At 37.1% G+C, this 27,765-nt stretch overlaps 1 protein-coding gene and 1 long non-coding RNA gene across 2 annotated transcripts; one reads left to right on the plus strand and one right to left on the minus strand.

Annotated features, from left to right (window-relative positions):
• Positions 1-5,350: 5,350 nt before the first annotated feature.
• bace2 (beta-secretase 2) lies at positions 5,351-24,022 on the plus strand. Its single transcript, XM_027999202.1, has 9 exons — positions 5,351-5,924; positions 11,990-12,078; positions 13,475-13,691; positions 15,659-15,790; positions 16,325-16,459; positions 18,053-18,154; positions 18,486-18,635; positions 18,731-18,899; positions 22,643-24,022. The coding sequence occupies exons 1-9, from the start codon at positions 5,631-5,633 to the stop codon at positions 22,876-22,878; spliced, it is 1,524 nt and encodes a 507-aa protein (XP_027855003.1). The 5' UTR covers positions 5,351-5,630; the 3' UTR covers positions 22,879-24,022.
• On the minus strand, positions 23,905-27,363 carry LOC114133366 (uncharacterized). The gene is made up of 2 exons (XR_003593173.1): positions 26,037-27,363; positions 23,905-25,756 (listed from the first exon to the last, which is right to left on the minus strand). It is a non-coding gene; the product is annotated as an uncharacterized LOC114133366 (long non-coding RNA).
• Between the last annotated feature and the right edge of the window lie 402 nt (positions 27,364-27,765).

The raw sequence follows: 27,765 nt of genomic DNA on the forward strand, positions 1-27,765 counted from the left end.
AGAAACATGTGGACAATCTGCCCCACTGTGATCCCCATTTACTGCTCATCCAGCTCTATCATGTCTGTGCTGTAATTACACCACATCCTAAACGGCAGCAGATTCAGCAAATCTCTCATCGGCATTATAGACTTACAGTGATTGGGCTACGGGGCTGATTATCGTGAGGCTCAGAGACGCTAAAAGGATGGGGAGGTGGGGTGGATTGCTGGAGTTGCAATACTGTTTCCGTAGTCAAAATAGTACTGAAAGACTTCACTTTTTATCATTCTGCATCATAACATAAAAATGTCCCTGAATAATATCCGGTAAAAAAGATTTGCCTTCCAAAATCACCAAATTGGCAAAATTCAGATTGAAATCCAACTGGGAATCTGATTTGAAAATTAATTTTCTCATTCCATGCTTTGAGCTATTTTTCAATGAGAAATGAGTAGGAAGGAAAAGGTGGTTCCACAAAGTTTTGATTCAAAGTGCCGATTACAAATCCATGTCACATTTTCATATTTTAATTTGTAGAAAATCTTGTTGCATTTTCTTCTATGTCGCAATTATGCACTATTTTATGTTGGCTTATCACATAAAATCCCAAGAAAACACATTAAATTCAGGGGTTGTAACATGATTAAATCTAACAAGTTCTACTTTTGAAAGATTATGTATGACCTACATTTCACCTCTAAAACATGGATTAATCCATTTTCAGTGAGCAAAAACCTGCTCACTAGTATTAACATCTTATGATGTTAATATTAGTCTTAATAGTTTAAACATAAACAGAAGCATGCCTAATAATCACAGACAAATAGTCTCAAAGCCAAGCTAGAAAGTTTGTACTTTTGTTCACATGGTAAAGACAAGAAAAGAGGGACCTGGGAACATATGTGATAATGTAGAGTGCTCTCCTCTTTATCAGCTGTAATGATCAGAGCTGTGAGGATTAGGTACCAGTGTCCCAGTAAAGAAGCTTTGTGATGCCAAATGTAGGACCACTGGCTCCCTTAATCTGCCTTATTTGTTCAGCCACAGATGCTACAGATTCCTCAGATTGGATTAAATGCGCTAGAACGGTGTGGAGCGCCTTCCTGTGGCTGCAGGAGGAACTGCATGGGAGACGCTGGGTAGCAACATAGGAAACAATGGATAAGCAGATAAAAGGCCTAAACATAGAATAGAACTCCGTATCAAATGTCCTATGAATTAAAGCAATGGAGCAAAGCTGTGACAAAATTTATATTGGTTGACAAATTTGTTTGAATCAACGTTAAAACAATGATAAGCAATGCAAAGTTTGCTCATTTACATCAGCCTTTAATACCAACTGTGGATAATCACTATTTTATTTTCTTATTGTGAAAGTAATTTTATAGGTTTGGTATGTCGCACTATGCAATAATGTATTTGAAGTCAGACAAGATGTATGCATGAAAACTCACCAAGCCTCTGACTCTTCAATTCATAACCTTTGAAAAGAGAAAAGGAATCTGAGGTTTGATTCTTACTGTCACCTACCAAGGAGGTCAGGAGACAAAAAGAGTGGAGAAATCTTGTCGCCACAGGACACGACACACATGATCACCCACAAGATTCACGGTGCTTCCCCTGTTTTTATACTCTCAGGCTATGGAACTAACACAGCCAAAGGAATGAAGAAACAGGAATTGTGCCTAATTGGGTCATTCACAAGACCCAGTGCATGACAGGCGGAGCACCGGAAACCTATCTGTCACAGTCTCTCCCCACATTATACAAGTTATCCAAACTATAGGGATTAACTTCAATGAGAGAAGTTGAAATCATGTGACAGTGTATCTAGGGACTCATGCGGCTATCAGTGTGAGACACTGTTGTCTCTGTGTGAAACAGGCAGCATGGAGAAGGCCTGTAACATTGATCTCGCCTTACCACTGGGATCTTCTTCTTCTTTCTCTAAATTTTTAGCGTGGGAAATGAGACTGTCTAAGGTAAAAAGGAAAGACAGAATGTCTTCCACATAAAAAAGAAAATTCAAAGTTGTGCATATTAAATTGAGCTGATGATGGAGAACATTGCATTCGTTTAGTGTCTTGTGCTGTGTTTATATGCAGCTAATAATTCTTGGATGTTATTTAAATAACCATCTTATGCAACTGTAACATGCTGTATTTCAATCGTTTGTTAAGAGTAATGCGATACCTCATCAGAAAAATACATATCACTTTTGTTGTAAAGGTTGTGAGTATATATATATATATATATATATATGTATATATATATATATATATATATACTGCTCAAAAAAATAAAGGGAACACTTAAACAACACAATATAACTCCAAGTAAATCAAACTTCTGTGAAATCAAACTGTCCACTTAGGAAGCAACACTGATTGACAATCAATTTCACCTGCTGTTGTGCAAATGGAACTTTGTACAGAACAAAGTTTTCAATGAGAATATTTCTTTCATTCAGATCTAGGATGTGTTATTTGAGTGTTCCCTTTATTTTTTTGAGCAGTGTGTATATATATATATATATATATATATATATATATATATATATATATATAATAAAGTGATTTTAAAAAAACTATTATGAAAACATTTCCTTTAAAAAATACACTGCATTAAAAAGGATGAATCACATTTTCTCATCTTACAGCTATGATTTTTTTATGTATTTTAATAATACGCAACAAATTCCATAATTGTAAAGTGGAAGGAAAGGTATACAAGGTTTTCTCTATTTTAAAATTCTTTTTGCAGTTTGCTTACAGCGAACTGCAAATACTTATTATAACTTACTTTCAACAGTGACTTATTTTAGATTAGATTAGATAGAACTTTATTCATCTCTCATGAAGGTTCCTCTGGGTCTTCAGTTTCCAGCAGCAGCATACTGACAGAAATCTTTTTAATCTTCTGTAAAAACTAAAAATAACATTATTGTGACTTGAATGTTTATCCTTTCATCAGATTCTCCTATTTGATCTGATGCTCTCTATAGCTCCTCTGGAGTTAACTTGAGCCTCTGGTCTTCCTTTCTGACTGGCTTCACAGTTTAGGGGGACAGCCATATCTTGATAGCATGAAGTTGTGTCCCATCTTTTCTATTTTAGTTTATATTTTATTTTTGATATAGTTTTGGACATTTTTCAATAATTCTGTTTTAAACTTCTCCACAACTTTCTCCCTGACTTGTCTGCTGTGTTTCTTGGTCTTCGTGATGCTGTTAGTTCAATAACGTTCACTACAAAACCTCTACGAGTAAGGGCCTTCATAGAACAGCTGTGATTAGACTGAGATTACATTATACACAGGTAGACTGTTTACTCAGTTTACTAATTAGCTGACGCCTAAAGGCATTTGGCTGCAGTAGATTTACTTCATGAATATCAGAGTAAAGTGGTCTGAAAACAAATGCACATCACACTTTTCAGATTTTTGTTTAGAATCTTTTTAAAAGGATACATTATGTTCCCTCCAATTCACAACTACATATTACTTCTACCCTCAAGGGAGAACAAATAATAACTCATAACAAGCAAATTAGAATTGTGACCAAATCTGCATCATCAGTCATTTTCCTGGATTATTAAAAATGCATAATTTAATGCTATTTCTGTTTGCTTAATCTTTTCAATAACCAAGACAAGACCGTTTGATAGACAGAAAATATTATTTTAACCATGCCAATCTCAATATTACAAAGAGTTTTTTGCTATAAGTTGACATACAGAAAATGTAGTCTGGATGATGCATCTGTCAGGCTGTGTGTCCAGTTTTGGCTGATTTTTACATATATTTCTCAGTGACACATCCACTTTATACCTACAAATGTATTTTAGACTCTACACTTCTTCTATGACCCACATTACTCAGTTAATATTTTGGACAAATATGTTAGCATCATCAGGAAAAAGGTTAACATTTAAAGAAAAACTTTGAATCGTGTGCTGAAATAAACAGAACTTGTAAATATTACTACTACCACCACTAAAAGTGATAATAGTTCGTTTTACATTCACATACTTAATACATAATTACTGATGTCTTAATCTGAAATAAATATAAAAAAGATACCTTAATCTTTTTTAAAATTTGTTTTGCCACTGAAATTCTTCACACTTTGATACAACCAAAGAAGCAGAGTATATTCAATAGTCAAAGTAAATTTCAAAAATCAAAAAGCCATTAAATCAAAGCCATTTTGTTGTGTGCGTGGCCGTTCACACTTCCAAACATATGCGACTTGTGAACCCGCAAAAACGTCAAACATATCGTCACAAAGTGTTTTGTTAACCGCTAAAAAAGAAGAAGTGCTCAGTGTTTGCGGAAGTAACTGCGGATACTAATAGTGGAGCATATCTTACGATTTTAAAGTTGGTGTCCGACAGGAGCCAGCTCATTAGCTACTAAATCCTCATTGTCGTCTTCCCGCTTGCGCGTATCAGGACGCAGAATAGTGACGTTTGTCGAGTATCAATGACGTTCAGGTTGAACGAATACGATCTGGCCATACAGATTCAGGCCACATTTGAAACGATTATATATGTATCGATTTAGAACCGCATATCCAAGTATCCTGGGTCGCATTAGAACAAGTCCGATCTGTGTTGTTAAGACTGTCATAAAAATATCATATAGAGGCAAAAAAAAAAAAAAAATCGGATTTGGGTCACTTCAGGCTGCAGGCTGCTTAGCCTAATTTTCAAAGCATCTATGTTGGATTTTGAGTTCAGAGTTAAGAACCCTCATACTTTCCAATGCTGAAGTCCAAATTTCAGGTAACGTTTATCCTGACTAAAAATGTGTAGCCTTTAACCAGTCACACAGACAATATGTTTAAATGGTGTGTTTTTCCTTTTCTTCGGGACACAACAACAGAACAACCTGTTCTACTTAAAGGAAAATATTTTTAAAAAGAAAAACACTTTAAAACGTGTTTAATGACGTGGTGGTTGTTATTAAATAAGCGCCACTGCGCAAGGCAAATAATAACATTCGATATATTAGTTTATCTTTTCCGAAAACAGCCTAGATTAGTTTGTTGAAATAATGTGTCACCAATCTCACAAGATAAGGTGAAAACAATGGGATCAAGACTGTAAAAATACGATCAACTGTCCATTTAGTTGCCTTTCAAAATAAAATCTAAATATTTCAGTTTTAGAAACTTACACAAAGTGCAAAAGAGGTAGCGGTACAGTTTTAATATTATTAGAGTACACATGTGTGTCCGATTTGTCATATCAGAAATAATATTTCTCAAGGTTGTTTTTTTTTATCATCACGTAACAGTGAGCGTTGTGTTTTCTTTACTTTGAAAGTAAAAGAACGGAAGCCACCTCTTCCGTATTATCAGACTTAACAAGGTTGGAGGTGTGGATGGAGGCGAAACTTTGATCAAACTAGGGTCGTCGAGAAGTTTCTCTTTCTTTTTATTGCCAATCATAATCTTCTGGCTTGGGAGCATGTCCGGTTTGTTTATGACGAAGAAAAGGCTCCGTTTACACAATGGCGACAACAACACCGCTGTTGTTCCTATGACATGACAGCAGAGCCGAAAACTTCAGGAGCCAAAGTTTGAGCAACAACTTCGTCCTAACTATTTCAGTTATTAACGTTAAAGGGGGAAAACGGCCGCAACAATGGAAAACATTGCTTTGTTTTCGATTTGGGCATTTGTTTTAAGTCTCAATTTCGGAGCGACGGACTGTTACTTTTCAATACCGCTGAAAATTTACCCGGGGAAATATAATTTCACCGCTGAGGCCAATTTGTCTTCTGTCCGGGTGGTAGCGCTGAAATCAGATGGGGAAGGTCTCTCTCTGGCCTCTGATCCAAGCGGTACGGTCAACTTTCTGGACATGGTCGACAACCTGCAAGGGGACTCTGGAAGAGGCTACTACATAGAGATGTCTATTGGCACTCCTGGCCAAAAGGTACTGTATCACCTTCACAAAATGTAAATATTTGTTTAATGCCTCATTTTAATTAACAGTTGTTGTTGTTTTTTTTACTTTGTTTATTGTACTTTGCTTTTAATGATATCATGCTTGCTCTCGGTCCATTCACTATCTCATGCGAGTTAATGAACATACTTGAATAATTATTTCAGTGTAACATGAAGGAAGGGAATAGTTTATGATAGGAGTGACGTAGTTTATTATGAGACTTTATTAGCCTTTTTAATCAGGGACCATTAAGCCAGAGCTGTGCTTCAGCTGGCTTTACCAGCCTTGGGGTCTCTGTAAGGTAGGCTACAGCTTCCCACTCACATGCGCTCACATGATGCTGCCTGTGAGGACCAGTGTTTCTTTCCAGGCAGCTGACTGGGATTATGAGGCTCCCATGGAGCAAAGAGCAGCCCCAGACTTGTCAAAAAATAAAATAAAATAAGAGCTATTCCCTTGTTTCAGGGGATAGCTCTTTTTGTTAGCTTGGTAGGTAAGCTAACAAAATCTTGAAAAAGATTTGGGTGTCAAAACAGACAAATTCATCTGAAATGATACCAAGATAATTTCTGCAGGTTATAAATGAGGAGTGTTGCAGGATTATAATGCTACAATTCGAATGGATATTTCTCAGTCTATATTAAAATCTGGGAAACTTTACGACACAAGAGTCTGCCTAATTTTATCCTTTGTTCAGGGCATTGACACTGAATATTCAATAATTTTGATCAATGTTGTGCGTTTTTAGGGATTAGAATAAGAGTCCATTGACTTTGATTTATTAAACCACATTTGCTATTGTAGAATATAGTTTCACCATTATAAACAGCATCAGAGGATATTCTGCCTTAAAACAAAAACACATTAAGCTTGCAATATTTTTCAAATTAAACATTTATGCTCAATCCTGAAAATAAGATATAAAATGTTTCTAATCCTTTTTTATCAATTCTGGACCTTGCCCAGGCTAAATAACTATGTCCTTACTGAACAAATAAGCTGATTTTTGTACATTAGCACTTGAAGACTCTAAATGTGTTTGGTTGATTTTTCAAAACAAATCAATCAAACTTTGGACCAACTGTAGCATTAAGCCCCAGTTGTGTTGCTAAATAAAATGAGAAATTCAAGGTAGGTTTACTTTACATTGTAATTGGACATATTTTTTAAAACTGGAAACAAAAGAGGCAAATAAAAGCTTTTTTTTTTGGTTACGGTACAGGCATGGACATAATCTCCAATCCACCATTTTCAAAGAAAATAAATTAAGGGAAATGTTTAAATGTTTTTTACATGAAAAATAGCCTCAATTTTTAGCTGTTAATTGCTACCTACATGTGGAGTCCCACAGAAATAAACACTATTGTGATAAAGGGACACTTCACATATTGAGCAGTTGCAACTCTGTTGCTAAACAGAACACAATTGATGTATTCATTAATATTTTGAAAAGTAAACGGCTTACAATAAAGATCTCGTTGCACCACTAGCAGAAAAATAGTCCAAACAACCACTGCAGTAATCCAAAACAAGATTTAACCACATTTTTGGGGGGGTTTGCCAGCATTATTTACAATTTTTGTGATTATTACATTATTGCTGATGCTAATTATGATTCTTTTTTCCCCTCGATACCAATAAGCTGTGTGGTAATTGGCCATTCCTACCTCTTGCTTCATTTCTTTGAGTTGCAAAGAAATTCTGCCAGGTGTAATCTGTCATCATTTTATTCATCTAGTAATGTAAAGTGCCTAACAAGATCATGTTAATGATTAAGAGGGGCTAAATGTGCACGAGTGGGGAATTAAGAATACATGAGGCCTTAGGGGTGGCAGCGATTTGCCATTGTGCTCTGAGTGGAAGCGTTTGAAGCAGAGCTTAAACCAAAGGTGAATTATCTCATTAGTAAGTTGACCTGTTGCCCCCGGGCCTCTCAAGTTAAACAGATCAGAGCTTTTAAGACTCCTGTGGTGAAGCTTTAGTTTCTCAGGCTCGTAGAGGCTTATCAGTTTTACCTGGTATGAGGCTACAGAGAACATGACGGAGAAATCAAAACTGTCCTTTTAGAAAATATGAGGAACATCACAGTTTTGGACATTTATCTGAATATACAAAGCATTTATAATTAATGTTTTTGGGGCGTGCTGTGGTGGCGCAGGGGGTTAGCACGCCCCACGTTTGGAGGCCTTAGTCCTCGACGCGGACGTCGCGGGTTCGACTCCCGGTCCCGACGACCTTTGCCGCATGTCTTCCCCCTCTCCTCACCCTCCTTCCTGTCTGCCTACTGTCGAAAAAATACGAGCCACTAGCGCCGCAAAAACTCTTCGGAAAAAAAAAAAAATTATGTTTTTCTCAGTTTATAATCTATTAAAAGCAATGCTGAATTACTACAGGACTTCTTGGAGTGAATGAAAAGCAAAACGTTTTCTAGTTGAATTACGACGAGACAAAAGAATAGTTATTTATAAACAGTTATCACATAACTGGAAAAACACACTTACAGTACCGTCATGTGAATCTTTCATAAAATCCACCAGTGTTCCTCGTAGTTTCACACTCCACTTAATAGGCAGGCGCTGCAATGATAGAGTCAGACATTTAAAGTATTGCTCTGCATATGCATGGATTGGTAAAAGTTACTCCCTGTATGATAACCTTGAAAAAACCACCACAACTTTATGGTATTACACTATTTCTATTTCTGTATCCAGCTAGCCCATGCTTTTTCATAACAGAAATCAAACAATTTGATTTAAAATATGTTTAACAATCTACATTTGGATGTCATAAGCATTAAAGATTTCATGCAGCAATTAGATAACCAGGGATTAAAATCAACCAGCAGATCATAAAATCACCAAAAAAAAGAAATCAGGTTTTGATTTGGTTGTATTTCAGTTAATTTCCAATTATTGGTTAAAACTTCAACTTTAAACCTCTCAATAAACAGCACTTTCTCCGATGTGATGCACTTTTTATGTTTTGAGTATAGCTAAAAGAAAGTCAGATGCTGCGGGTTAGCGACATTTAAGGGGATAATCTCATAACGTCTTTTCTTCGATGAAGGCGTTGAATTAAATACTACTACTTCTAAAAGAGGAAACCTGCAGCTGGTTTCTCTCTTTATAATCAACAATTGTTTATTTATTAGTAGAAATAAAACAAAAGACCACACAAATTAGTTCCTATGTGTCACCGTGGGCAAAAAAATTGAAACCATCAGATCATACTGAAGCCCTATGAAATCAGATTTGGTTTTTTTGTATTATTTACATTAGCCAGTCCACCTATGTAGAGACCAGTCAGTGTGATGTCAGTAGTTACACCTATGTGTTATGTGATGTGACAGGTGAACAAACACCTGTTTCAGGTTACTTTCTCTGGACGCACACCCAAGGAACAGGGTGAAAAGTAAATACTGCTATGATAGTTTTAGGAAATTAACCCACATGACTGGTTTGTGTTGTATGGTCTTACAGTGTCTCTTATTGGCAGTATTTATGTTTATTGTTAAACACAGTTAAATTGTAGATATGACCATTGTGTAGTATGGAAAAGTTCACAAAAGTATTTGTATTTCTTGACTTTACTCCTTATTTTGTTGTGTAAGTGCTATAGCCTTCTGTCCTTTTTATGTGTCCTTTCGATTTTTCCTTATTTCCTTCCTTTCTCATGCACTCACCTCCTTTCCTTGTGTCCCTCCTTTCTCTTTTTCCATCTTCGTATCATACCTCTATTCTTCCCTTTGGTCCCTTTGGACCTTTCTGTTTTTTTCTGCTAGAATACATATTTTAACACGTTGTTTTTGATTAATTAATTACATAGATTTTAATTCATTACGAATGTTAATGCTGTGGTGGCGTAGGGGATAGCGCGACCCACATTTGGAGGCCTTGAGTCCTCAACGCAGCTGTCGCGGGTTCGATTCCCGGACCCGGCAATATTTGCCGCATGTCTTCCCCCCAAAATAAATAAAATAAAAAAAGAATGTTAATGCTATTAATCAGTTGTTTTTTGTTGTTGTTTTTTTTACATACAAAGGTTCTAGTCAGAACCTTGGTTTTTGCGTGTTCGTGATGCTCTTGTAAATCTGACGCAGAGGTGGCATTTGCAAATAAAAGTAATGATCGACAAATCCACTTCTCTTGGCCGACTGGAGGTCAATTTTTGCTTCAAACAACGATCTGATAGGATGCTGGAAAATAAGATTTTTTTGTGCAAGCCGTACCAAAAAGAGGTTTTTTATTTTAAAGAAATTGCATGAATGATCAAGGGTTCTGAAACGCTTAAAAGCTGAATGGGTATAATGGCATTTTCCACCAAACGGATGTCTGAATAACTAAAAAACAATAAATATGGTATTGAGCTCATGTCTATTTATTCAAATATTTTTTTTTTAGAAAAAATGGTTTTTGATTTAAAAATTTTGCTTATTCAGTTGGTTATAGTTATAGATTCCAAGCATTTGTTTCTTGTAATTGGCTAACAGACAATGGAAATCCAAGATTCAGTGTCTCTGAAAATCAGAATACTGTGAAGATGGTCATTATTATGTGACATAGATGGGATTATAATGCAAAGAAAAAAGCAGTTTCACCACCTTTTGATATTTCTGCCCAGATGAGCTGGCCATTAAACTTTGCTTCTCTTGGCATAATTACAGCAAGTCCATTAACATCAGTTATTCACGCCAGCGGAGCTCAATCCACTTCGGTTTAAATTGGCTATTTGTTGCCAGAATGTCCTGTAATTCAATACGATTGGGCTACGCTCTCAGTATTACACTAACTAAATCATGATGTGATTACAGGGCCGCAGTGTTAAACAAGGCACTATTCAAATCAGCCTCTAATTGCTGCATCTGTTAACATGTGGCACAGCCGGGCTGAGAGAGGCTGCGGAGAGCCTCACATCTGCTAATTGCTACAAACAGGTAGCAGATGCGCGTTGCCACCACGGAGCCGCTGCCAATTAGGCAGTGAGTGTTCAACTGCAGGCTGCTGCAATGAGAGAGCTAGAGAGAGATTTGCCTCAGGCTCGGGAGCTAGACCAGAAGAAGATGTGGGACATGGAGACGAATAAAAATGCCCTTACTGTCCATCCTCACAAGTATTTTCCAGTCAGGCTTGTTTGGCTTGTTTAGGCAGTGGATTGCTGCCATGGACAAGGCAATGATGGGACATTTTTATGGTAATGGGACCAGAGCCAGCCCAGTAAGGAGAAACACATGAGCCTAAACAAAGCCTTACAAGAACAAGTTAATAAAAAAATCATGATTGATCTTTTATGTTACACTTTTAACATTTCTGCACTTTTAACATTTTTAACTCCTTCCTGCTAGTCCACTCTGTTTACAGTAAAAGAAGACTGATCTTAGTTAGATTGCATCTGTTTGCTGCTGATTGAAGGACTAAAGATTTCACAGCCTGTAGAGATCAGCGATTTTGTTTTAGATGTGGGAGGAAACAGGTGGTTGTGGGACCTTGTCATGGCAAGGAATGATTTTCAGTGACTGTGGATTTGGCCTGTGCTTTAGTCGAGGAGGTGACAGAACTCTACTAGCTAATTAGTTCATGCTCGCTGACTTGATGCCTGGAAGACAGAATTATATCCACTGCTGCTCGCCATTCCCCATATGACACATACCCAAATGGCTGGCTGGGTCATACGGTCATGTCAGGTGCTCGAGGCTGTCATGTTCGTCTTCCAGATAGCACATTAGAGAGTAATTATGTCACAGTGCTGTATTTTGTGTGTGTGTGTCTACGTGTGGCTTAACAGCAGTTTGTGTGATTGCGGAGTCTGCAGGAAGAGTAATGTGCCAAGTTAATCTTTCTTTTTCCGCCCAACAACAAAAAGTCAAACTTACAGTAAACTCTTAAGACAGGGTTTTCTTTTTCTGTTTTAATGCCTCTAAATAAAATATAATGCAACTTAAAACTGTCTGCTTGCGTCTGCTGTCGTTTTTTGACAGTGTTGTTTTATGAGTTATTTATGTAAGGACGTGCAGCTTGTATCAGTTGTTAAAGCAAACTCTTCCTTGTGTGTTTCAGCTCAACATCCTGGTGGATACAGGCAGCAGTAACTTTGCTGTGGCTGCTGCTCCACACCCATTCATTACGCGCTACTTCAACACTGCACTGTGAGTGGCACAAACACGTTGTGTGGCAAAACTCACATGCTCCTGAAAATAACACAACACTACAGTTGTAGATCACAGAAATAATACATGCGCTTCTGAGAATTATTTTGGTAATTCAGCTAAAATAATTTGCTTTCTAGATACATAACAAATGGAGAGCTATATTTGCAGACTCTCTTTCTGTTAATTTTGATGATTATGGTTTACAGCTTATGGAAACCTAAAACTCAGGTTCTCAGCATGAATAGAACAACCAAAATAAACATTGTTTTTAATACAGAAACTTTGTTACATCCATTTTATGGCTTGTACAGTACAATGACTTGACAATTGTGAAACAGTCATTGACTCCCACCAGAAGGAGACGGTAAGCCACAAAAGAGCATAGTCACAGAAGCTGAGTGCTCTATCCAAGTATATTAGTGGAAAGCTCAGTGAAAGGAAAAAGTGTGATCAAAAAGTAGACAAGTAGAGGGACAACAACAGCCTAGCAAGCATGGACTGCAGTGGGAGTCAGGACTTTAAGAGCCACCACACAGATGCAGGACATGGGCTACAACTGTTGCATTTATCGTATTAAGCCACTACTGAACCAGAGATATTAAAAGCATCATCTGGTCTAAGAGAAAAATAAAGATTGGACTCAGTAAGCCAAAGTCTTAATTTCAGATTTTGTAATTTTGCATTTCATTTGGAAATCATGGTCTCAGTATTTGGAGACAGACTAGAGAATCCAAGTTGCTTGAGCTCAAGTGTTAAGTTTCCAGTCAGTGATGATTTAAGGTGCTAAGTCCTTTGCTGGTGTTGGCTCACTTCCAGGAAATGTTTGAGCTCTTCATGGTTTCTTCTGCTGAAAAGCTTTATGGAAATGCTAATTTCATTTTCCAGCAGGGTTTGGCACCTGTCCAGACAACCAAAAATATGAATACGTGTGTTGATTACCATAGTATCGCTGTGTCTAACCCCTGACCTAAGCCACATGGAGAAAACTATTGTGTGTTGTGAAGAGGAAGATGAGACACCAGCGCTTCAGCCTGATCGACTCCATGCGATGCCACATTGATTAATAATTCATACAAAAGGAGATCAGATTAAGTATTGAGTTTTCATACTGTAATACATGGACATACATTTCAGTAGGACGACTAATTTTTTTATTGGCTTTAATACTGGAGATTTTCTAAGAAATTATATTTTGGTGCTTTCATGAGTTGTAAGCCACAATAATAATCAAAATGAACAGAAATAAAAACTTTAAATTTTAAATTCTTAAAATGCAACTGCAATCTTTGCTCTTTATCTTAGGTTTTTTTCCCCCATTGTCTTAATGTTTTCTTTTTGTGTAAAAAAAAAAAAACACTATTTTATTTCATGTTTGTCTCCTTCCTCTCCCCAGCTCTAGTACCTTCCAGTCAACTGGTCGCTCAGTAGCTGTCAGGTACACACAAGGCAACTGGGAAGGTGTTCTGGGAACTGATCTCGTCTCCTTGCCCAAGGGCCCTAATGGAACCATTGCTATCAACATTGCCGCCATCCAGTTATCAGACGGCTTCTTCTTACCTGGAATCAACTGGCAAGGCATCCTGGGGCTGGCCTACCCAGTGCTGTCACGGGTGAGATGCAGACTCTTTCACTTTAACCCACTAAGACCTTTTATAAATATGTCTCAAACAAGGAGATAAACAGCAGGCAGATCACAACAAGCATACAACTGTCCCGTCAGGCTCGGTCCTAGCTTCTAGGAAGACATAAATGCACACAATGTTGAGTTGGATATAAAATGGTCAGAATCAATTAAATTGGACAGTGCAGCTATTAGCAGTACATTGTCTGCATTAATATTGTGATTGTGTCCAATTTAATTTACTCACAAGAGCTGTTCTGGACGCTGTGGCCTCTGTCGGTTTCTCTTGACAGTGAGAGATACAGTTTCAGTATGCTGCTCCAGTTAAATAGGCTAGGAAAGATGCCATAAAGCTTTTACAATGTATGAAATGACTTTAAAAATAGATTGGTATTGTAACAATAAAAAGCTGTACAAAGGAAGATGATTTGCTTGATATAATGTTTTGTCTTCCATGCAGTACTGTGTAAGATCCCGCTCTGCATATCTTTTACGGTTCCGCATAACTTCAGTGTGAGATCTTATCTAAATGTAGTCACTGATGTTTCACAAATGACTACAGAATGGTTCCATTTTCTTAATTCATTTTCAGCAGCCTGTACTGTGATGCCTCTGCTTTCTTCTCTTAAAAAACATTTTTTTAATTTGATTTAATCTCATTTCCTCTATATCATTATGTTTTTTCTGAATGAACTTGATACAGATAACTTGCTTCCTTTTTGAGACATTCAGGTGTCTAAAATTTGCATACAGAGCTGTGAAAAAGTATTTACCCTTATAGATTTTTTCTTTTCTTTTGCTTTCTTGTGTCATTTGTACAAATGTTAATGTCAGACAATAATTTGTATTAATACAAAAAGCAGTTTTTCAATGATGGTTTAATTAATTAAAGGAAGAAAAGAAACTATCCAAACCAATCCGCCTCCTTTTGAAAGTAATTATACTCTAAATCTAGTAACAAAGGACTTTGGTAGCAACAACTATTTGTGATAACCAGTAATTAATCTTTTACATCACAGTGAAGGAATCTTGGCCTACTCTGCTTTGCAGAATTTGTCATCACCATCACCATCTTTGTCCGATTTTCATGTTTGTTTGATAATCTGAAGTGTAAGTGATACACAAGAAAGTAAAAAACTGGAAAAGTTTAAATGGGAAAAGACTTTTTCACAGCACAGTAAATGTGAAATGTGACAAAATCCAAATTACTTGACCTTGTTGGCTTTCTTCGACATGATAATTTAGTTGGGACCAACACAAGAGATTCTTTCTACCTGAGCTGACTGCAGTAACCTTTGGGATCAAATGCCAGTGACTAAAGAGCAGATATGCTCACACTGACCACTTTGTGCTTTTGTTGACTCTGAAAAGATCAGGTTCAACTTGCCTGAGAACTATTAGTCATGCTTGGGGTAACACAAAACTGACATGAACAACTTTGTCACCAAAAGGGAGAACATTGTTTGGTCAAAGGGCAGAACTCTTGTTTTGGACCTGCAGTTCATGCACATACTGTGGTTGTTCTTTTTAGTCAGAACATTTTTTAACAATTACTTTCTTTCATTACTACGTGTCTCGATCTACAGTGATCTGCTATTGATGATTGTGTTTTTCTCATTATGTATTCTAAATGGAAAAAGGCCTGCTCCCATGACAGGTGGAAATTTCACTAATTAGGTAACTTATAAAAGTAGTCTATTGCACTAGATCTTTTGCGAGTATTGGATGTAAAGGAGGTTTAATTCAAATATGTTCTATTCTGTCTTTGTTTTTATTCAGTAAGAAAATAGAAACACATTCATTTTCTATCCATTTCACGATTATATGCTATCTAGTGCATTACATAAAACCCCAACAAAGGGTAAGACGATTCTCTCCAGACGATGCACAAGCTCATGTTCCAGTGTTTAAATTGACAGATGGTGATTGATTATGCCTTTTTTGTCTCTTGATCAGCCCGACTCCTCCGTGGAGCCGTTCTTCAACTCTGTGGTGAAGCAGCTGGGAATTCCCGACACGTTTTCTCTGCAAATGTGCGGGGCTGGACTGTCAGCCAGCAGCGCAGTCGACCCTCCTGCTGGCAGTCTTGTAAGTATCCGGCACGACTCCGGAGAAATCTGCCTAAATAATACTTAATATACTAATTAATTTCGAAATCGGATTACTCTTTAAAATGTTTTTTGATGTCAGGTTCAAGTTTGTACTTTTGAGTTGGGATCTTTGTTCTTTTAATATAAACACTACCAGTTGCGCTGAATCACCGAAATGCTGTTCAGCAGTTTCTACTCACATGATGATTTAACACTAATTGATCAGCGCAGCCGAGTGCGTCTTAGAAACATAATAGTTGATGTGGTTGTGTGTCAGCATATTTTCCCTTTGGATGCCCACTCTGGTTAAAGAGTGACTCATTAAATTAAGATGGCTTCCTGCTGAGAGCAGGTCTGTCTCTGTTGCACACACAACCTCACTACCTCACATTCTGCATCTCCATCATGTGACCCTCTGATTTTGACAGATGGATTAGATGGCAGGATGTCCCTGTGTGTTTATGTACTATGCTGTGCCAGAGTGTGAGCAGATGGATAAACCTGTGTTTTTTTTTTGTTGTTTTTTTTGTAGATAATGGGTGGAGCTGAACCAACTTTGTACAAAGGGTCGATTTGGTACACGCCTATTGTAGAGGAGTGGTACTACCAAGTGGAAGTTTTGAAACTGCAAGTTGGAGACCAGAGTCTGAATCTGGATTGTAAGGAGGTAAACATTAAACTCTGTATTGATTCTCTAACTGTCCTGTCGCTGACTTTAATATAAAGTGCCACCCACATTTATTGGCACTCCTGGTAAAGATGTGTTAAAAGCCTAATAAAAAAGCCACTTTGCCTTCTAGCAGCATGATCCCACACTGAAAAAATCTGACAAATTCCTAACTTTAATTTCAGTACATTTAATGAATAAGATAAAAATATCTGTTGAGAAATAGGTTTTTAATAAAATCCCAATGCTCTCGTCACTATCTGGCATATTCTTCTTTGGAACAATGCTCTTATGCATTTTCTGTGTACTTTGACCCATTCTGAAGAATAAACTCGTGTCTTAAATGGGCCTGTTGTCAGAAAATTGCTAATAGATTAGAACAGTAGTAGGAGAAATCACAGTGGTTAGAGACAACAAAGACAGAGTCGGTTCACTTGAAGTAAAACACTTTGGATTTTATGAAACAAACTTGGGTTGTGATACCCAGATTTGTTCTGGGCCTGAAATTTAAGCAGGGCATGATCTATGGGCAACTAATACTGAAAGAGACTTAAATTTATTGAATATATTTTACAAAAATGCATACACAAGAGCTTTAAGTTAGTTCTCAAAATGTAAGCAAATTTGTTTGGTCAAAATTAGCGTTATTACTAGTAATGACATGTTTTCTATTTTCCTTATAATGTATTTATATCTTACTTATTATATAATCACTTTTTTATTCTTATATAGATGGTATAATTAATTTTCAGCTTAGCATTTTGTTTTCTACATACTGTGGAGTAGCACTGTGGAATAACTCTCTGTTGCTGGTAAATCATTGTGTTTAAAAATGTTCTGTTATTCAAGTGTAAATAGTAATTCTAATAATAATAATAATAATAATAATAATTAAAGGGATTTCAATAAGTACCATAAAATCAGAACTATATTTTTCAAAATTAAGCAATGCTTCTATTGGGGTTCCCAGATGTTTTGGGAGAGAAGCAGGCCCACATCATCACAGCTCCTCTACCCTACTTAGTAGTGAGCATTTCTAAATGTTAATCCTTGGTTTCACATTAGACCCACCTTGGTTGGTGAAAAGTCTCACGTGTCCAAAGCACATAGTTCTCAGTCAAGGTCTCAGTAGAGTTTAACAATCTCCACATATTTACATTTGTGATGACAGGACATAACTCTCATTGGCATTTAGACTCTGTGTAATAATTGTTATGGAGACCTAGGATCTCAAAATTGCAAATAGAGAAAAAAAAGAAAGAAAAATTTGTTTTCAACAGCTTCAGCTTTTCTTTTTTTTTTACACATCTTTATTTCAGCATATGATCCCACACAATAGTTGTCCTCAAGCTTCAAAGAAACCGTGTTTACATTTAAAATAGAAAAAGATGTACTACTTGGACGATGTCAATGGTCATTTTTATTCTCGGTAGGACAATTATAAATGTAGCTGACTTGCAGTGCTGTTGAGAAATGTGATCTGGTTTACCTGCTTGTGAAAATTCGTCCTTGTATTTTATTCTGTTTTTTCAAGGCATTCCAGAGAAGCCTGTTGAACTAAGAAAAAAAACACTGTTGGTCTCTTTCTTTCAGTATAACGCAGATAAAGCCATAGTTGACAGCGGGACGACAATGCTGAGACTTCCTATCAATGTCTTCAATGCGGTGGTTGAAGCCATCACACGCAGCTCTCGGGTACGCTGCCTTCTTCTCACAGACAATGATGAAACATGTTGTCAGAGCAAAGGGATGCTGAGGAGGATAGCACACACTCACTATTTAAGGATGCAGTAGTTGTAGGTAGAAGAGTTCATTGTTTTTCTGCTAGGAAAATAATTGTCTTGCCTTCCTGCAGACAGCCATTTGCAATCCTTTTTATGTGGGTTTTTTTTTTAGCCTTTTGAGACTCAAGATCAACTTCAACAATTCTTCAAGTATACTCTGATATAGATGAAAGGCAACATCAAAACCTGCTTTGGTGCAGTAGTGACCTTCTGTTCTGTCTTCCTCTGTCTCTGTGATTTAGATCGAGAATTTCTCTTCAGGGTTCTGGGATGGCACCAAGCTTGCATGCTGGAAGAAGGACGAGAACTCCATGGAGGTTTTCCCAAATCTTTCAATTTACCTGAGAGCCACCAACACCAGTCAGTCTTTCCGCATTACCATCCTGCCTCAGGTAGATATGCACAGAAATTAAAATCACAGCTCCACCTTTCGCCCATGTCAGTCTCAAACTGAACTAACGAGACATATTGTTTTGCCGTTCTGCAGCTTTACATCCAGCCGATCGCAGACACAGAAGACGACCTGGAATGCTTCCGTTTCGGTATGTCCCCATCATCGAACGGCCTGGTGATCGGCGCCACTGTTATGGAAGGTTTCTATGTTGTGTTCGACCGCACCCAGAAGAAACTGGGCTTCGCACTCAGCAGCTGTGCAGGTAAGAAAATTATGCACTTAAGACTTCCACTCATTATAAATAGAATCACAGCTTGTTATGAGAAGGGTTTTTTTAGTGTTATTTAGATGTGAGAATGATAATTTGTAGCATATATGTCGAATTGGTAATCATGTACCAGTGGACCTATTTTTGGTATCTCATTTTTATTGATCATGTGTGCTAAACTTCAAAGTCAGAAGATGTCTGCCCTCTGAGTTTGGTATAATCAGAACAAGTTGATATGTTTGGAATAAAAGTTGCAATGTAAACAAGTGCGCTCATAATGGTTTTTACACTCTTGAAATTATTCAACTTATTTGTTTCTTCTCTAAGTGTGTTTTAAAAGAAAATTTAAAGACTAAAGGTTAATAAGTAGCAACATTTCAAAAAAAGGTACAGTGGCAGCCTAATGATGCAAAACATTTCCGCACAGAATTTCCCCACAGTGACTTTAAACTAGGGCTGTTGTAAACATATATTTTAGTAATCGAGTAATCTATTGATTATTCTTACGATTAATTGAGTAATAGGATAAAAAAAAGATGAAGTAAAACATTGGTAAATCTAACATATCAGCAGTATTACTATTGTATATTAACATCAGTCCAATTTTTCACAGTTGAGTTTCTCCAACAATAGCTTTTCTGTAGTTTAGAAAATTAACCTGTAACAATAGCTCACTTTCTTATTTAACCTGAACAACTCAGGCAGAAGTGAGAGCGCTGTGCAATGCAAGTAATAACCCAGCCGGAACACCGTCCGCTAAATAATAAAGCATAACTTAACGAAACTTCAAGGCAGATGCATTTTCCTCGAGGAATTTTAATAATCGAGGTACTCGAATCACTCGAGGAATCGTTACTTTGAACTTTCTCCTCTTATATCCTGTTGGAGTCACAAGCTTGTATTTTATTAAGATTTTGTAGACCAATGCAAGTTAGTCCATAACTGTAAAGTGGAAACAGAAAACAATAGTTTTCAGCATTTCCTACAAATAAAAATTTGAAAAGTTTTTCATGCATTTGTATTTAGCCTTCTTTACCCACTTACCAATAAACAAACCTAATGCATCCAATTACATTCAGATGTCACCTAGTAACTAAATTAAGTCATCCTGTGCCCAAGGTAATCTAAGTATAAAATATAAAGCATATAAACCATAATCCTCAAATCTCCCCAAGATGCAAAAGATTAAATTATTGTTGTGTTCCCACACAATGAATTATCAAATACATCTTGGTCTATTTTACATACAGCCACGGTGATAAGAAATGTCAATATAAAGTTGCACATATGTACGAAGATCCTCAGTGGAAACGTATTTCCAATATATATCAGGTAACTGAGTGTTCATGTTTGTATAATATATTTCGGTGGACAAATAACTGACAGCAGGAAATGGGACTGCACATAACAATGGGGCCTTTCAGACTACAAGCCTGCTTAATAATCAGACCCTTACTGACTAAAGTTGTCAGTAGAGGGTAGTATTACCCCATAAAGATCATTTGAAATAGTCCAAATAGTTTGGCTTTTTTTTCCTTCTTACAGAAACTTTCTGTCGTGTTTATGTTCCAGAGCAGGGATGGAAAGCTCATGTTTGGCTGGCACTGTTTTCTCTCTGGCATTTTGCACATAAATTTAAGGTGTTTGTATTCCAAAGAAAAACACATAAAACTTAAGATATCTGACAAATGAGAAATTTCTTTATTGCTCCACAATAGGGAAACTTTGGTGCAACAGCTGCAAAGTGACAGGCTGTTGAAGCACATGGATTCACATAAAGATGAGAGAATATAACATGCATGCACAGAATAAAATGTAGTTATTAAAAATAGCTTACTCCATTTCAAATTAATGTGTAATAGGTAGGTTAATTAAAAAAAAATTACAAAATGTGCAAATGTGTGTATCTAAAGACAATAAACTATTTATAAGAACAATAAAAACTTTGTAACAGCAGAGATGTGCAGATATTATTTAAAATGAGTAAAATCTGCAAGTAACTGTGTTAACGTACATGTTAAATACTCATATTGTAACTTTGGACAGTAAAGCTCATCTTATCTTACAAACTGACTAGTAAATACAATATTATTGCAAGTGGATGCAACCTATTGCGAGGAAATGCAATAAGAAAGAAAATTCTTTGTGTCCCCTACAAGACTCCATATATTTCAAACTTTTATTTGTAAATTTAAAAAAAAAAATCAAGTTTAATTTTCCTTCCACCTCACGTGTTGCTGAAGTCCAGAAAGTTTGAGGGATATCAATACTTTAGAAAGACACGGAATAGACTTGGATTAATTAATAACCAGTCCACAAGCAGACTCTAAGTTCAGGTTGACTGACCAACACTTTGTAAGGCTTTGCTGACCTGAAGATCCTCAGCCAACATTGTCCCATTTGCAGAATCCACCTCAGGTGTTTTTAGCAAGTTATGCTCATGTGCTGCATCAGATATTAAATGAGTTGAATAGTTTGGTTTGGTGTTTGTATGAGCTTTGGAGAGGTATCCTGTTCACATCGTAAAGTACAAAGACCGGCTTGTTGAAACTAAGCAAACACACTTGAAACAGATGTTGGCTTAAGGCTGAAGATGCAGGCTTGTGACGTTTAGTTGCCGACTTTCCTCTCTGTTCTGGAGCGCAGACAAACGGCCTATTGATGAGCTTCTGTGAAACCAGGAATTTCAGTTTTAAACGTGAACCTAAGGATATTACCCTCCAGCTGACAGCTTTATTTAAGAAGCTGCATGAGCACTATTTGGTACATTTGTTTATCACAATAATCTGCTAAATATCATATAGTTTGCAGAGGATGTATAAGGGAATCTCCTTTTGCATTTGTTTATAAAATGCCCCTTTTCTCTTCGATCATTGGATTCTAATTTTTATTCATCAGTAGCATGTTTAACTTACATTGACTTGCAAAAGCTTTCATGCCCCTTGAACTATTTCCACATTTTGCCACATTATAACCACACACTTCTATGTATTTTATTAGGATTATGTGATAGACCTACACAAAGTAAGGCATGATTGTTGTAAATAAAAATCTGAAGAGTGGGATGTGAACACTTTGTAGAGCCACTTGCAGTCTCGTGGGGTTTGCCTCTACCAGCGTTGCACATCTGGAGTCTGAAATCTTTCCTTATTATTCTTTTCAACATATTTTAAACTCAGAGTGGATGGAGAGAATCAAGTTTTTAAATACTTGATACAGATTTGTAAGTGGACGTCCCCTTTCTAACACACGAATATTGTTTGATATAAACTCTTATCTGTGTAGTAGTCCAGCTGGGAGGTGAAACTCTCTCAGTTTCAAGGTTTTTTTGCATTCATCTCCATCTTTTCATCAAAATTGACAAGCCCTCTGTTTCTGGTAAAGAAACACCAGCTTCACCTGGTTCAAATTTTGTTTTAAAAAAACTTAGATTAAGCACCTTTTGCTATCTAATTATTTATTGTCTAATTGAAAAAAAATAGTAAGCAGATCAGCCTCACACTGAGGTTAAGTTGAGCAGAAAGAGCTGAGCTTTTTCACATGTAAACGTTGGAAGTATTTTTAAGCTGCAGATGCATTCTGTTACATTGTAAATGAAAAATCTCCAGATTATGCCAATTATTTTAGTAACTGAATAATTGATTACTAAAATAATCATTGGTTGCGGCCATAAATTTGCAATTTTTTTGGTGATAGTAGGGTTTCCTGCTTCTAAGCTGTCTCGCCTTTGTTTGCAGTGAGTGACGGAGAGCCTCTCTCAGAGATCGCTGGGCCCTTTTCAGCAGCAGACGTGGCAGCAGACTGCTCCGGCAGCATGCTGAAGGAGCCCGTCATGTGGGTGATCTCCTACGCCCTGGTGGCAGTCTGCGCCCTGATCCTCATCGGCCTGCTGCTGCTGCTGCTGCCCTGCAGGCACCGTGACCGCGGGGAGATCACAGACGAGTCCTCACTGGTGCGGCATCGCATCAAGTGACTGCGGGGAAACGGACGGGCGAGCACGGTCAAAAGACTGGGAGACAGCGGACAGAGCCCGTCCAGAGCTGTGGAGTAGAGGGTGGAGGTCAGTTTGCACTGATCAGCCATGCTGAATAAGAATGATTTTAGGCTGGACTCATAAGCTTATTAGCCCACGGAGGTAGACGGACAGTTGAGCTGCCTCTTAAAGGGAAATTCCACCTAAAAACAGCTGATAAAAAAAAAAAGCCTAAAACAGCTGCTAGAGCTGAATGTGTGCTCCAGTGGTTTAATTTTTCTTCAAACAAAGTGAACAGTGTCTAGATGAAAGGAGGACTCACTGACTATGGCTTTTATGAACCTCAATGCAGTGAAGTCTTGTGGTTATGGCTCATTTTTTCCCTAATGGGAAGATGAATACACTAAGAGTGTGTTCTCACCCTCTACATCTCAAATGAACCAAGTTATTTGGTAAAATGTAGGACAGAAAATATGAAGCTCCGCCAAACTATAAAGTATCCTGTCTCTTTGCTGCACATCAACACAGCCATGAGTATTATCAGACAAAAGTAAGGAGAGCGAGGAGCACCTTTAGACCCTTCTGTGTTTTATTATTTAAGGGACGTATATTTTAAAATTCAGTGACGATTATCTACAACAAATCTTCCTTTTTGCAGTTTACAACCCTTATGCCAATTCTTTGATTTGATTGTTGGGGCTTTTGTATGCTGACTCTCCATTCTTAAGTGGGGCAAAATGAAAGTTTGTGGAAATAAAGCTGCTCAGTTAACCATTGGTAGTGCTATTAATACTTTAAAAGAACAGGTTTACGTTGCCTGCAGTGCCTTTGTTTCTTAGCTCTCTGCTCAAACTGATAAATTGTATCAGCAGGTTAAGATTTACTCTGCTGAAGTGCACTTTGTTTCCAAAGCTGATCAACAGTATAATACAAAGCGACAGATCAATGTCTATGTTATACAATTTTTTTTGTATTATGATTTGTGTAAATCTGTACATTTTCAGATTTATGTGTTTGAGTTGGGGGTTTTTTGCGCCATTATTTCTAATCCCATAGCCTAATATCAAAGGCTGTTTTTATACAGCACATTTCGTTTTACAAAGCAAGAAGTATATGTGAAGGATTCCTGAAGTGCATAAGTTGGGAAAAACATCTCATCATTCTGGGTAGGACTATTTTTAGCAGTCTTGTAAATCTAGCTGACTTGATGGCTTCCAAATAAAAAGTCTTTGCACATCAGCCAGATTAATGCTACACAAGACGTCTCACCAGTAAAGCTGGGGAGGAGAAAAAAACAGTGTGGAATAATGTAGATTTAAACTTCAGTGAGTTGTCCTGAGCTGTACGCTCTTACTGTCTTACTAATGTTGCCCAGTGTCTGAACCCTGAACATGTAAAACTTTATTTCGACATACACATGAACTGTTCATTTATTTAACTGTGTATGCTTTTAGTGCCAAACGTTGTAACTGTGTTGTACATAAAATCATTTAAGACAAATCAATCATTTTAAATTAAAAAATATTTTGGGAGCCAAAGAGAAAAAAATGATCTCTTGTGTTATTTTTTGGGTTTTTTTTCCCTTCTTATATCTCAATCCCACCATTGTCCAGCTTATTTGGGCTTTAATAGCATATGAATTTACCTGATTTTGTTTTGCTATTTTTAAATGTGCTACACAAGTACATTATTAACAATACTTAATTCTATGCCACTCTATGCAGATGCTCTGTCTGCACTGATGAAGATTTGCTTACATTGGCAAGCTGAATGCTTGCAGTGGCTGAGATGGCAGAGGAATTGGGCTCAGTTTCATATTAAGCAAATAATTAAAAGACAACTTGGGGCATCGAAGACTGTGAGCTGTAAAGGCAGTCATTAGATAGTGGAGCTCAGCTTACAGATTAGTTATGTTTTTATTTTGTCTCAAATAAATAAATGTTCAACATCATCAAGCTAATTTTAACGTCAGGCAATCTGAGTGAAAATAAAATGCAGTTTTCAAATGACTTAATATTTACAGGGGAAAAGATTATATAAACCAATGGGACCCTTTGTCAAAAAACTAATCATCCCAAATTATTAAGTTATGAGTAAAACTGCGATTGACAATATCTTTATGAACGGCTGGATTTGTTCGCTAGCCACACAGTGGCCTGATTATTGCTTGTCCTTTAGAATAAAAAAATATTTAAATAGAACCAGTCTGAAAATATGAATTATATAAAACATCCAATTTCAAATGGCTCAAATAATGAAATATTTTTTTATTTATTTTTAATTTGACCTGTATTAAATCATTTAAATAATAATAATAAATCATAAGTTTATTTGTGTAGTACTTTTCAGCATCAGGGCAGTTCAAAGTTCTTTACATGATAAAAACATAATACACTAACTTATTATGAAACAAGCAATAAGCATATTTTCTCAATGGCCATCATCAAAATCATCAGTAATACTCAAATATACATAAAATATATTGCCCAATATTATAGTTATTATTAATCAAACAGGTAGTTTTTACCCCTTGATTTAAATAAAGACAGAGAGACAATAGCTTAATACTTTCATAAAATACATGGAATCATTGTTTTATATTCTATATATCTCCTTTTTTCCGCCCTCCCTGTGGAAATCCTTTCACTGTTAAAAGACATTTGGGACTTTCTAGATATGGGGGTAAGCAGAGATGTAATATTGTGACTGATCTGTTTTTTCTTTTAGGCTATGAAAACATTTTCTTTAAGGAAGTAAAAAAACAAAAAAAACAATCTGCATTATAAAGTATTATAGACAAACATGAAGACAATGTTACAATGCAGATAACTTGTCTTGCTAATCGCCTTTGGTCCTGTCGTCAGACATCTTGATGCTTCTGCAAACGCAAAATAGAAACATCACTATGAACCTTGGTTTCACAAGACCATTTCCTATTATTTAAATAATATTTAAATAACTTCCAAACAACATTTTTAAGAAAGCAGGAGATCAGAAAGCCAATCTGCATTATTTATTGGCAGAACTGGGTCAACTGATTAATTGTGATTAAATCACAACAATGGCCACATGTTTGCATCTTCTCCTACTCTACCGTCACACACTTGTCAAACAGTTGAATAAATGAGAATAAAAAACACCCAACGAGAGACTTTTACCTGCATCTGTTGATGGATCCAGTTCAGATGGTGTTTGATGTTAGTGTAGACACCTGGTTTATTCTGTCCATTGCAGTGTTCGCCCCACACACCATCACCTGAGAGCCACCACAGTCCATCCGTCTGGGAAACCAGGTGACCGCTGCTGTCAGGCTGAAGTTCAGGACAAATACAGCAGACAGCGGTCAACTAGAGATTCATGCAAATCATAAAAAATCAGTCTGTGATCTGCATGTGCAACACAAAGACTCAGATTGATATGATTTTTTTCAAAAATGTTCTTTGAGGGATTTCTTTTATCAATGAAGAGGACTGAATAGTTTCAGTAATGTGACATCATGGTCAGCTGAGCTCTAACTGAACATGCCTTGTAGGGTTGGCTGTATAAGTGGTTTGTTATAAGACACAGAAATGTGTTTATTTTAATCTGTTGCCATGTGTGCCGCATAATGCGGGACTTGTCCAACTGTGCCTTAAAGCAAATTACATAAGAGCAGAAAAATGCTTTAAATTCCTCCCTGAACAGAAACCTGTTTGTGGTTGAAAAAGCAGGCAGTCATTTGTCTCTTTCACAGCATCAGGTGAGTTTATATCGACACAATCTCAGGAAATGCACCACTGATGCCTGAACGCAAGGCAGCGACTGCCTGGCTTTGCTCAGGGCAAAGTTGTGCAGTAAACTCTGTCAACTGTTTGTGATACATGTGCATCATGTTACTGGTGAGTTACTCTTACATGGCACACGCCGGCTCCGGGTTCTGACTCTGCGGCACAGAGCATATCCTGCAATATCCTGCCGCTGGATGCCTTTGAGCTGTTGCACTCTGCAGAGGGGATGAGTGGCACTGCAGCCTCCATCAGGTATAGAGAACCAGAATCTGAAAGAGAAACCAAGCAGGTGAGCTACTCATCACTGCCTTTCGTCTCTGAGCGTATCGCTCCTCAAAGAGGCTTTACTACAGTGGTTTTATGTCCTGAACCTTAGCGCCATCTAGTGGATAGCTTTGATTATTAGAACTTCTGTCTCACCTTTGTTTGTTGTGGAGCCGAAGTATGTCACCCAGCTCTTCTCGGGGTCAGTGATGTTTAGACCAGCTTTAGGGAGACACACGGCTCTGACTTTACTGGAAGCTGCAACAGGAAGAGATGCTCGGTTTTAGGTGTAGCAGAGAAAACACTGATGCTGCATTGATCAGAGTGACTCTTTAGTGTTGGCTTTCTAAGAAGTGAATTTAAAATGCTCTGTCTGGAGCCACATTTCTAATTCAATGGGTTTTATTTATTTTCATGACTATTTATAAGGTAAGAAATCCCACTTATTAACCTGCCAGGGCACACCTATGAAGTGAAAACCATTTCAGGTGACGACCTCTTGAAGCTCATCAAGAAAATGCAGAGTGTGTGCAAAGCAGTAATCACAGCAAAAGGTTGCTACTTTGAAGAAACTAGAATATAAGGGGTATTTTCAGTTGTTTTACACTTTGTTGTTTAGTGCATATTTCCACATGTGTTATTCATAGTTTTGATGCCTTCAGTGTGAATCTACAATGTCAATAGTCATGAAAATAAAGGAAACTCATTGAATTAAAAGGTGTGTCCAAACTTTTGGTCTGTACTGTTTATTAAAAACCTTGAATTTGTTTCCTTCTACTTTACAATAAGGTGTAACTTTGTCTTGGTCTGTCAGGAAAAATACACAGTTTGTGGTTGCATATTGATAAAATGAAAA

This window comes from Xiphophorus couchianus, chromosome 18 (genome assembly GCF_001444195.1).
Source record: "Xiphophorus couchianus chromosome 18, X_couchianus-1.0, whole genome shotgun sequence".
In the NCBI taxonomy this organism is placed as follows: domain Eukaryota; kingdom Metazoa; phylum Chordata; class Actinopteri; order Cyprinodontiformes; family Poeciliidae; genus Xiphophorus; species Xiphophorus couchianus.